We start from the raw sequence: 13,251 nt of genomic DNA, 5'->3' as shown, positions 1-13,251 counted from the left end.
TTCCAATCTTCCTATAATTTAATAGATTCCTAATCAACGCATGAAAATTGCTAGGATGAAAGTCTAATCAGAGTCCGACTAGTTGTTCCTCCTATATGAGTTCAATCCTTGTCTATTCATAGAAATATTGAGACTATAATGAAATAATATTAGGATTAATAAATTTTTCTATAATACAAAAAGTATATATAATAATGTTAAAACGCACATAAAATTTTCTTATTCAAATGATAATAGGCTTTAGCAATCATCACTTTATATCGCTGATAGTGATTGTAAAATCGTCCATCACTGGTATAAACAATTGGAATCATGTTTACTGTGCTGGACTGCATAAGCTCATATAGTTGCAAGTAAATATTCAAGTATCAATGATTTCAGCAATGCACCCGAAGATGACATATTATCTTAATGTTCAAATATATCACAAAAATGAAATATGTCAATGCTACGAACCTGTGTAATCATCATAACGTCCTTTCCTTCAGGGACGCTATCGTAACAGTAATTGGCCTGTTGTTATTTCGGCAACTACGTTAATTGAAAATGAACATAGTAAGCATCATTTTAGATAAAAATTTAAAATAAAATACTTGTACATTTAGCGCTGCTACATAGTAGGTAAAAACAAAAAAACTTGAATTGGCTACACAGAAATATGATGTTTCTAACAATACAAAACCACATCATTTTCCTCTTGCTCAAAATCACGGCCCCTAAAAGCTTGAAAAAATAGATAGGATACACCCGATAGCGATGGTGATTATAAATTTGGCATTTTACATGTTCATAAATGATTAAGTGAACTATTTAAGAAATGTAGAAGATACCCACAGAAGCACATAGCTTATTAAAGATGTAGTCACTTCCAGACTCCTTGGACCTTTCAGAAGTGGCGGCATCACAGAAACCATAAGAAAGGTGCCCAACAGCCATGAAAGAAAAAAAGCCCCAATCCTACAACATAGAAGCATCAGAAATCATATTTTTGTCATGATTGCAGGTACATATAAATATTACTCCTATTTGTAGTAATTTGCACAAAGAAAGCATACAAGATAACTACTGTGGATGCCAAAGTTCATGGTGGAATTACTGCTGCCAGTCCAAGAATGTTGTTTAATGGCCATTTTTATGCTGGAAATTCTAAAATTTAACTTTAAAAAATATTTAAACTAGTACAGTGTCGTTTATATTTCATACTATAACAACAACAAGTCTTTATCCCACTAAGTGAGGCTAGCTATATAAATCATTTTTCTCCATTGTGTCCCGTTGAGTGTCATATTTTCATTTAATTATGAAAGATTAAAATCATTTTTTATAAAATATGTCCGAGTCTTTTTAGGTCTACCTTTGTCTTTTTTAACATAAGTTGAATCTAATAAATCTACTCTCCTAACCGGATCATTGGATGGTCGAGGTTTAATGTGACCAAATCATCTAAAAAGACTCTCTAATTTTATCTGCCACTGGAGCTACACCAACACTTTCACGAATAGATTTATTTTGCATTTTGTCTCTAAGTGCCACCTAAGCATTCTCATCTCAAAAACACTTTATTTTATGCTTCTCTTTTAAAGGCCAACATTCTGCATCATAAAGCATTGCAAGTCTCACCACAATCCCATAAAATTTTCCTTTAAGTCTATGTGGTACTTTTCTATCACACAATAGGCCCGATGCATTCCTCCCCTTCACCTTCAACCAACCAACCAACCAACCAACATGAATTCTACTAATAACATCCTCATTTAAATCACCATCACTTTGAACAATAGACTCAAGATATCTAAAACTTGCACACCTAACTTGTAATGATATGATCGTTTATGGTTACAACTCTGTCACTAGTGCTACTACAACTAAAATTACATTTCATGTCCTCAATTTTAGATCTACTAAAACGAAGACCTTTAGATTCCAATTTAGACCTCCATAATTCAAGTTTTTCCTGAACTCTTTCTCTAATCTTATCCACAAGAAGGATATCATCAACGAAAAATACACACCAAAGCGCATCTTACTGAAATGTCCAATAAGAGCATCCATAACTGAAGCAAAAAGATAAGGACTTAAAGCTGATCCTTGATGTAATCCAACTGAAATAGGAAAATACTTGGTCAATCCTTCTATTTGAACATAAGTAAAAGCTCTAGTACACATATTTTAATGACTTGAATACAAGTAACATCAACATCTCTCAGCTCTATAACTCTCCAAAAAACTTCTCTTGGAACCTTATCATAAGCTTTTTCTAAATCAGTAAAAATCATATGTAGATCCTACTTGCTCTCCCTGCACTTCTCCATCAAACCTCTCAATAAATGTATAGCTTCTACAGTAGGCTTGTCTGGGATAAATCCAAAATGATTATGAGAAATAATTGTATCAAGTCTTACCCTATGTTCAATTACCCTCCATAATTTTAAGGTATGAGAAGCTAACTTAATTCCTCTATAATTTGCACACTCTTGCATATCCACTTTATTCTTAAAAATGGGGATCAAAATACTCTTCATTCACTCCTCAAGCATCTTTTTAGTTTTTAAGATTATACTGAAGAGTTTAGCAAGACAAGAAACTCCCAAATTTCCTAAATATTTCCACACTTCAATTGAAATATTATCTGGTCCTACTAATTTTTCACTTTTGATTGTTTTTTAAGTCTCCCCAACTTCCTTTTACTAATGCGACGGTAAAAATAAAAAAGTTTCATTATAAGTAATAATATTAAAATCACTAAGGTCGATTGTAATTTTAAAAACTTCATTGAAAAGTTCATCAAAATAGCTCACTCACCTATGTTGAATATTTTTCTTCAAGAAAAGCACTTTTTTATTTTCATTTTTAATACACTTTACTTGAATTAAATATTTATTTTTCTTTTCTATTTATTTGACTAGTTTATTCATATAGTTTTCACCAAATTTAGTATATAATCTATTATAAAGAACACTAAATGCAGAATTTTTAGCATCGCTAATTGTTCTCTTAGACTCCCTACGTGTCACCTTATATTTTTCTCTGTTCTCTAAACTTTTATATTTAAACTAATTTTTATAACATAATTGTTTTATATTTTCTTGCGCATTATTATCTCACCGTTATCCATTTTTTTATTTATAAAAACTTTTTCTTTTGATTATACTAGTAAAACTTTTGTCAATTGTTTAATAGTATTTGTTATTTTATTTTACATAAAATTAGCTTCTTCATGAACTTCCCAAATCTTGAATTCTTGAATTTTGTTCGTAAAAATAATTTTTTTTATCTTTTAGATACCCCCATCTAATGTTATGAAAATATTTCATTGTATTCTTTATCTTAGAACTCATCTTAAAATTCAAAATTAATAATCGATATTGAGTACTTAAATTTTACTTGTAATATCCTACAATTTTTACATTCTCGACGATCTTTTTTTTTTCATAATAAAATAATCAATTTGTATTTTATTAGATCCATTCTTATAAGTAATAATATACTTATATCTTTTCTTAAAAAAAGTATTAGCAATAATAAAATCATAAACTAAAGCAAAATCTAATATGGTTCTACCGTATTTATTAATCACTCTAACCCTGTAGCCACCATAAATATTTTTAATAGTCAACAACCTCACTTCTAGAGAAAAGAATCATGAAAATAAGCAGTAACCTTATTCCAGATGGTTCAGCCTGAGAATCATTCTCTATCTATATTAGTTCTGATCAATGATGCTTCTCAAAACAATTCTCACGCCAAAAAATACCAAAATAAACACATATGGCATGCATTTTTCCATGTTTCGTAGGCAAAAAATTCAAATAAACAAAAAAAAAGTGAGTAATGTGAGGCTTCTTTGTTGTGATCGAAATGGGTCTAAAAAGTATTTTTCAGTTCTAAATATATCCTGTGTCTTCTAACAATGCAAGTTTTTCCAACCAATTTTAACTTTCAAGCATTCTCGCTTGAATTCTACACCCAGTGCTTCTCTCACTCCCCTTTCATTATCAGAGTAAATTGTTAACTAAATTATTACCCGTATTTGCTGCTTCCACAGTTCCACTAATACAGTTACCATGCACCTCATCTAATTAAAAGCATATACCGAAGGTTAACATTCCCAATTCATAGATGTTTAATTTCAAAGCTTTACATTAGTATAAAATTAACCAAATACCAACAATATGTTCTTTCGACCACAGCAATAATACAATACATCCCACGTTTCCAATGCACAAAAAGAGCACGCCTGAAGCATGAAGCTCTTGCTAATGCAGGTTTTGTAGAGGTTTGATATTTGAAGTTTACCCCTACGGACATATACAATGATATTGTTTCATGATTCAAATTTGGGACCGCCAAATTACGCTAGAACTAAACTACTTCTCATGGGCCTTTCCAAGTTCCAATGCATAACGCAATCAGATGGAGGCCATGCATTTAAACATGTGAATTACATAAAAGTCAACATGTAACTGGTATCGTAAAAACAAAATTTGAAATGCGAGGAGTGTCAAAATAATTCCTTGGCTTTTTGCATGGGATCATTTTAGTCCCAGAGTCTATAAATTATCAATTTAGTCCCCGGACAGTTTTAATATGGCCTGAAATAATCCCAACATAGCATTATTTAAGCCCCAAATTAAATAGCCTTAGAGAGTAATTTGACAATTTCATAGACTTTGAGACTAGAATGACCCCTTTTAAACAATCAGTGGACTATTTTGGCACTTTACTCAATTTAAAATCTAGATATTGCAATGAGATTTTTTTGCTATTTCATGCCAAAGAAATTAAATTCATGATAGAAAAAGAATGTCAGACAAATAAGCTACATACCCATATAAGCAAGCTTTCACTCGGTTCCTAAGCCTTTCATATATGAAGTATATGGATAATATAAGAGAAATGGCTACTTGAAGCGTAGGTCCTTCTTCTGTGGGAAATAGAACAGTCAATAGTCCAAGTGCAACAAATGCAATGCTTGTCTTTAGAATGATTCTTGTTGCTGGTGTCTGAAACCTGCTAGTTATAGCCTTTACATATTGCGACTGAGTAACTTCCCTTACCTTTTTCTTAATGTTAATTTTAGGATTTTTCCTATCATAAAAGCTCTGCATAATTATTCTGTCATGAGCTGATTCAATTGCATCAACACTTGGTTTGTGTCCAGCATATTTGTTAATCAGGAAGTTTCTAGCTGCCTGAATCTCTTCTTCAGAAGCCTCTTTGCTGATACCAAGCCGTTCATATGGATCCTTTATGCGAATCCTCGGGAAGATGCCTGATCAATGGTAAAAGGTAAAAAAAGATCAGAACTCATTCATTGTAAAGCCGATGCATTAAAAAAGTACCATAAGTAGAGATTTAACAAAACTATACAAGTATGCTCTAGTGATTTAACTGTTAATTTTGATGAAACAAATTATACTTCCTTTCACTGTAATGTAAATGATCGGTAAAATAAATGAACAAAAAATTTTCGAGGTTCTCATGTGCATGAAAATAGAGAGGCTTAAAAAATTGTGTATATTTAGAATATATAAAGATTTCTGGTCGTCGTTGAAGAAACAAAAATGTTGGTGAGTTAGGAAAATGCTAACTTTGGCCTTCAAAACACGAGATTGAAGTTCTTGTTCGTATATATTTGTTTGAATGCCCATGCAGCATAGTTAATAGCTTACACTATGATCCGGACAATAAAAAAGGTCTTCTACGAGTGAGTACAGACTCTAGTCTTGTCATTGTGTAGGAAAGAGTTCATAATTTTTTGAGGAACTAAAACTGCAGCAAGCATTTTAGGGTCTGTTTGGGGCAGCTGCAGCTTACCCAGCTTATTCAAATAAGCTGTTGATCCGGATAAGCTGTTGATCAACAGCTGATCCGCATAAGCTGTTGATCAACAGCTGATCCGCATAAGCTGACTGGTTGTTTGGTTTCTGCATTTGGAAAACAGCTGATTTTCAGTTGTTTCTAGATAAATGATCATTCTGCCCCTGATCTGAATAAATAATCTTTCTACCAACAAAGTTCAATGGAGCTGAAGCACAGATCAAAGCCAATGACAAAATTAACAAGATAATAAATTTCTATGTGCATTTTATACTCTTTATTGTACATATTAAACCACTTGGAATTGGAAAAAACCCTCATTCTAAAAATTTCTTGCAAACAATGGAATTGGAAAAACCCATAATTTTTGTCATCAAAGCCGAATGAACCATCAACATACTTAAAATAGATAAATTAATAAAGAGGCAATTACATACACACCACCCAATTCCTACGTAGTTATAATTCTAACACCTAAATTTACAATTATAAATCTATAAAGGGGCAATTACATACACACCACCCAATTCCTACTTCTTTCTTAACACCGAAAATTTCATATTATATTTATAACATTCTTGGTCATACATAAGCCTATATAAGAAAAACATGTATTTCATCTTTAGAAAGTAAGCAAAAGTGGTATTAAAGTCAAATTAAATACATAAAAAAGTCTCACATCTGCAGAAAATATAGAATTGCTGACTACTAAATCCATCCACTTTTTAGAAGGAGAGCTGCAAGACATCTCCAATAACAAAGAACTGAATTGTATTAATATGTTGTTTATGTCATTTGGTTGATCTTCAGGAAGCAGTGGGAAGAGCATTTGTGGTATGGAATTGATGCATATTTGCATTTAGGGTCCACATGCTTCCTCCCCTCACCCCTAAACCTCTGCTGCTTCTTTATGTGCTCACAAATGTAGCAATTCCTAGCTTTCCTTACTTGAACTTTGTCTTCTTGTTGGTTCTCTGGGAACAATATTTGGTGCATTGATGGTAGGGATTAGAAGCATATGAGCAAATTGGATTAACATTATTAGTATTCAGTCATTAGTCTTTCCTTTCTTGCTTTCTGATTCAGATCTTATTAGAAATATATCCTAACTGATTTTCAATATTTCTAATAGCAGCCTCTTGATTCTGTATTTGATTTCTCATATTCAACATCACTTCTTCAACGTCAATTTCTTTTCCTTAACTTGTGAGTAACGGTTGGAGTTAAATCCCGGAGGATAATAAGGTCGATAATTAGGATTTCCTTGATTGTTCAGATTTCCGGATGGATTCACCGAATTGTTCTAACTATTCCAACAAAAATTAGGGTGATTTTTCCATCCAGGGTTAAAATAGTTAGAATAGGGATTGTTATTTCGATTATTTATAGCGTTTTAAAATTTCATAAGATGATTGAGCATCAAGAATTTGTCCTAGTGAATTCTCCTCTAATACTGGGGGTATTTGAGAATTGTTCACTCCTATTTGATCAATCTTTTTAGAAACAACAGCAATTTGAGATGTCAAAATAGACATTGCATCAGAATCATGAATGTTGACTACTCTTTTAGGATTTGCCCTTTCAGAGGGCCATTGAAAATTGTTAATAATCATTTCTTCAATTAAAAAATATTTTTCATCAAAAGGTTTTGACATTAATGATCCACCCGCAGCAGCATCTATAATAGATCTAAGTGATCCTACTAATCAATTGTAAAATGTTTGAATTATTAACCAATCTAGTAAAGCATGAGTATGAATTATTAACCAATCTAGTAAAGCATGGTGTGGACATTTTCTAAAAAGAGCTTTAAATTTTTCCCAGGCTTCATATATTGACTCTCATTCAAACTGACAAAAAGATGAAATATCATTTATAAGCTTAGAGGTTTTCGAGGGTGTAAAATATTTAGCCAAGAATTTTTGTGATAATTCTTTCCAAGTTCTAATAGATCCAGATGCTAATGAATTTAATCAAGTCTTGGTTTTATCCCTTAATGAAAAAGGAAAAAGTCTAAGCCTAACTGCATCATTAGACACTCCGTCATATTAAATGTAGCACAAATTTCAAAAAAACTAGCAAGACGTAAATTAGGATCTTCAGTAGGTGATCCTCCAAACTGATTATTTTGTATCATTTTGATAAAAGCAGGTTTAAGCTCAAATGAATTAACAGCAACATCAGAATTTTGAATAGTCAAGTGAAGTTCATCGGCTGTCAAATTCGCATAATCTTTTAAAGGTCATTGTCGATCCACATTTATTGGATTATCTAAGTTACTTGTCATTTCTTTTAAATTTTTAATTTCTCTTTGTTGTTTTCGAATTTTTCTAATAGTACGTTCTAATTCTGAATCGTAAGGTAATAAATCTTCAGATCTAATATTTCGCATAAACAAATAAAGTAAGCAAAGTAAAATTCTAAAAAATAAACACTCTTAAATAAAAATATATTTCTTTTTGGATTTTTTATTTTTTATATTTTTTTGTATTTTTATAGTATATATATTATTTTTAAATTTCCTAATTTATCAAAATTATTTAATTTAATAGCTACCTTCCCCGGCAACGGCGCCAAAAACTTGATCCCGATTTTTTATATATAAGGATTTATGAAGTTGACACCACTACGGCGCTAAAAACTTGATTCGTGTACTAAAAGTAAGTTGTGTAAAATATATATAAGTATAGGCAATTATTAATAAGATTCTACGCAAGTATACGTATCGTTATCAAGTAATAATGGACTTTCTATTTAAGCCTCAATAATCGATCCCACGGAAAATGTTTAAATTTGCAATGATAAATTTTATTAGGAAATTCACAGAAAGTCAAACGAAATTATTGTCACTAACTTCGAATGTTGAGATAAAAACTAAATTACTTAACAATTAGCAAAACAGAAATGTAAGATTTAAACAGTAACTACTAATCTACTAACTATGTTTATGTAATGAAGATTTCTTATGTGAAAAAACATCATTCTCACTACAATGAGGTTTTGGTGAAATGAGATGAGATAAATGTTTATAATATGTATTGTGCCAAATAGGAGCAGTTTTAATTCTCTACTCTGATACAGTGCATGGAAAATTATTGGCTAATCTCAGGTTTAGTCCCTAAATTCGTGGCTAGGCTAGGAGGATATTGGCTCCCACTCCAGAGCTCCCACTTCCCTTCACCTGAAGACTGACTTTCGCTTTATTTTTTAAACACTAAGACCAAATTGATGATTTTAGTATGTCACCCTAAAAATTCTTCAATTCTACACCCAGCAAAGAATATTTCTCTATTTATTTTCACTTAATTACATGAACGAATTTCTCCTCCATGAAATCAAATGTGATCCACACTCTGTTGTAGAACTCATACTTCATTTCCTGGATCATATGTTTCACAACACATTTTAACAATTCAATTGGTCAGATCGAAAAGTAAATTAAGTTCGGAGTTGAAAAATCATCACAATTTATTTTATATTTTAATATTGGCATATCCATGTTATCTCTTCATTTCATCATATCTCAGAGTAGGGAGAAAGATAGAGGAAACTATTTAAACTTCATGAGAAAGATACAACAAAACACAAATTTCATATATAAAAGAAAGTTCATACAATACTAATAAATAACCAACACTTATGTGAAACTCTCTCTCAAAGCAAATCCCTTGTAGCATTTCCTAAGAGATGCAGGAAGAAGAAATCTCTCACTTTTCCCTTCTCCAACACTCTTAGAGAAAAATTTACACTCAATCTCACCACAAAAACTCTAGACACTTAAAGAAAACTCACTAATTGACTCCAAAATGGTGGTGGAATGAAGATGGAAAAGTGTATGGCGTGTAGGAGGATGAATGAAAAATGAGAAATGGCTGAAAAGGAGCACTTTTTGATGAATTTCGACCCTATATAGAGCCTCAAGTCGGTTCTCCAGTAGGTGCCTCCAAAATCTCTTCAAAAAGCGTCTAAATACGTCGAATCTTCTAGAATCGATGGTTGAACCGACATTGGCGCCGTCGGCGCTGCCCCTGGGCGCTGTCGGCGCTGAGTAAAATCATTGTCTGTTATGTTGGTTTGTGTCGTCGGCGCTTCCTTTGGCGCTGCAGGGGCTGAGTATTTCTTCAAAAACATCATTTTGACTTCAAATTATATCCTTTTTGCTTCCATTTTGCTTTAAGTCCTAAAAATCAATAACCTGCAAGAAAACATCAAAATATCTTCTATTAAAGTGCAATATCACCAAAAATTAGTATAAAATATGGGTCTAAAAATGAATATATTTTCGGTGTATCAGTTCCTCGAACTCAAGACTACCCAGGACACCCACCTGGTTTTGGTTTAAGTCTCTAACACAGTCTTGATTGAAAATATGTGTCTTTTCCTCCTTTATGTTCTCACCGTCTTCAGTGTCTACTGTGTCATTACTCATTTTTCAAGGATGCCCAGCTCAGTGAAACAGATCACCCCTGTCTAATTCAAGATGCCCAAATCTATGGCACTTGCAACACTTCATGATTGTGACAGATTCAAGGATGTGGATTGGTCCCACCTGTTCTCCACTTTGAGTTAGTTTTTTTCCTCTAACGAGGGCATCCTACAAGCCTCAGGAGCTTACAACTAGAGTACACCCAGAAGAACATCTGAAGCCAGGGTCTGAATATTTTGTCTGTAGTAAGTCGGTAGGAACTAACAATGTTTCTCCTGTTTGATCTTCAAATTCTCCCGTTCTCCATATGTGGCCTCTTCTGTCGGCCTCTTCTGCTGGCCTCTTCTGATACAGGATTCCAAAGTGTCATGGCCTTTCTTCTTCATCATCGAAATTCTTTCTATGAAAGGGGTCGAAATTCTCTTCTTTCGCCTCTCTAACTTTATTAGTCACCATTCAAAGTAACTCCCCTAAGTTTCATCCTCAATGTCCGCTCCACTGAAGTTGACGGATATGTCGGTGTATCTCTCCCCGGGTAGGCTCGAGCATTTAAGTCATTGGTGGCATGGCTAGGGTTTAGAGTTGGGAGGTGAAAAAATGTGTAAACATTGATTTAAGGTTCCTGATTTTGAAAATCAGCGGGGGGAAATTATAGTTAGGTTAAAGCTGGGGCTATGATTCGAAAATATGAAAGAAAATTTTTGGCAGAGGTGGCTTAAGTAGGGGTGAATGCTAGGAATATTATGATAGAATCAGAGTTATGCTAGCTTTGATACCAAATGATACCAGAGTTAACACAAACTACAAAGAAAATACAAGTATTATTGTTGAAATTCGAATATGTTACAATGATGACTCTTCAAAACAAGAAGCAAAAGACAACAAACATAAAAGGACACTCTAGGACGAAGGCGAAGGGGGCGAACACCGACGGGACAGCACGTGGAGGGACTGGTTGGGGGCTGCGGCAACATTACATGGTGAGGGAGGAGGTTGCAAATAGGTTACAACGACGACTCTTCAAAACAAGAAATAAAAGACTACATAAAAGGACATCCTACGGCAAAAGTGAAGGGGGCGAACACCAGCTGAACGCGAACACCGGTTGAACATCACGTGGAGGGATTGGTTGGGGGCTTGCGGCAACATTAGATGGTGTGGGAGGAGGTTGTGACAACAGGTAAGCTGCGGAGGGGGCGTGTTACGGTACAGTAGGGAAGGGGAGTTGGTGTTGAGTTATGGTAGTAAAAGGGGAAGAGGTGGTTGGTAGGGAAAAGACCCAGAATAGTAGCGGTTGGGAGGAATGCGGCTAACTGGTTGGGAGAAATAGAGGACATGCAGGGGAGGTTGGTCGTCGGCTAAAAGCAGAGGGTTGCAGTAAAAGAAGCAGGTGGGAGGGACATGGGCTGGAGTTGGCATATGAGAGCAGGGGGATGCAGGAACATAACTGATGGAATGTATGAACAGTGGCGGCATCAAACAGGAGCAATAGAAGCAAGCGGGAAAGATATGTCAGGAGGATGGCAATGAGCAGGAAAGGTGTGCAAGGAGGATGGAAGCGAGCAGGTGAGGGGAGATAAAAAAGGACGCGGGAGCGAGTTACAACCGAACACCCCTCGAACCCTTAGAGAAGATCACCACCTCGAATAAGTTACAGTCAGAGCACCTTCTCGCCTTCTAATACAGCCCTAAAAGGTGAAATAGTCGTCGCGGCAAATTGGACAAAAATCTAAATTTAAAATGAACAAAACTAAATCCTAAGACAGCAACACACATATTTATAATAGATATATAGGCAAGAAAAAAGAAAACGAAGGGAGGAATAATTTCCACCCAATGAAAAGAGCGAAGAGGGGGCCAGTCGAGCCCCCTTAAAAAGTATGCATCTTTGCATTAGAATAAAAAACAAAAGTAAAAAAAAGGAAACTATAAAAGCTATACCAAAAAGCCAAGCATGGTTAGGATCATCCTCAACAATGTTCAAAAAATCGGCATCACAAGTGTTAACGTCCGAAAAGAAAGACCTATCCAAAGCAAGTCTGGCACAAAAATGGGTTGCTTTGTTACAATCCCTATGTGCAAAAAACAAAAGGACTTGTGCAAAGTCAGAAAAAAAGCCTCTGTGGAACCGGTTCAGCCCCAGGCCCCCGCATCAAGTTCCTATTGCTTAAATGCGCAGAGCATAAAGCAAAGTGCTACTTTTATGAACTAGAGCATTCATGAATTGTGTATATATATATATATATATATATATATATATTATGTGCATACAATAATCATTTATTCAAACAAAATTAAACAATATCATGTAACATTTTTCTACAAATTAATGACATTTTAAATAACAATAATTTCTAGCTATTACAAGGAAAACAGATCAAAGTAATAAAAATCAAGAATATTCATGAAAAAAAGCAAACTAAAGACCAAGAGGAAGAGATAATGTGAAGCAAGAGAGAATGAATTTTAGGCATCAACAAGAAGTCTTAAGAAGCTTTTGAGTAAGAACTTGTTAGCCCAAACAATAAAAACTAGAGAGAGATGTATAAAAAACTAACAAGCTAGAAAGCGTGAGGAGAAACAACAAAAATCAAATAGCTTCAGTGCAAGAGAATGCAAAACTAATGAGCAGCAACTCAAAGACTCAAAAATAATGAAATAAATGACATTTGTGCCTAGTTAATGCTAAATTAAACACAAAATTTGAAGCAATATTTCATTATGATTCTAAGTAGAGAGCACAATGCTATTAATGTGACGCAGAGAAGTGGTGTGATGTAAAAGCTTCACTATAAGCTTGCACTTTATGGGCAAGCAATGCGTAGAGCCAGTTTATTGCTTTGGTTCACTCCTAAAACATACTTTTAATAACACGGGCGTCGTTATTAATCGTTGTACCTGTGTCATGGATCACTTTTGGTCCTTATAAAATGATCCATGACACACGTGCAACCATTAACAAGGACACCACTTATCTATCTATTTATATATATATATGTATTATA

The 13,251-nt window shown here is 33.9% G+C and overlaps 1 protein-coding gene across 6 annotated transcripts in view; it reads right to left on the bottom strand.

Moving 5' to 3' along the window:
• Positions 1-327: 327 nt before the first annotated feature.
• LOC110026506 (protein CHAPERONE-LIKE PROTEIN OF POR1, chloroplastic) overlaps positions 328-13,251 on the bottom strand; it is a 20,466-nt gene continuing 7,542 nt past the window's right edge. For all 6 annotated transcript variants that reach the window (XM_020727466.1, XM_020727467.1, XM_020727468.1 and 3 more), the window contains 2 exons: positions 4,828-5,272; positions 328-957 (listed from right to left, as the gene is read on the bottom strand). In XM_020727466.1, coding sequence (XP_020583125.1) covers positions 807-957; positions 4,828-5,272 — 596 coding nt within the window. In that variant the 3' untranslated portion in view covers positions 328-806. The remainder of the gene's footprint in view (positions 958-4,827; positions 5,273-13,251) is intronic.

The sequence above is a fragment of the Phalaenopsis equestris genome, unplaced genomic scaffold (assembly GCF_001263595.1).
Source record: "Phalaenopsis equestris unplaced genomic scaffold, ASM126359v1 Scaffold000374, whole genome shotgun sequence".
NCBI classification, from domain to species: domain Eukaryota; kingdom Viridiplantae; phylum Streptophyta; class Magnoliopsida; order Asparagales; family Orchidaceae; genus Phalaenopsis; species Phalaenopsis equestris.
The sequence above is the reverse complement of the archived record's forward strand: the minus strand, read 5'-3'. Positions and strand labels throughout refer to the sequence as shown.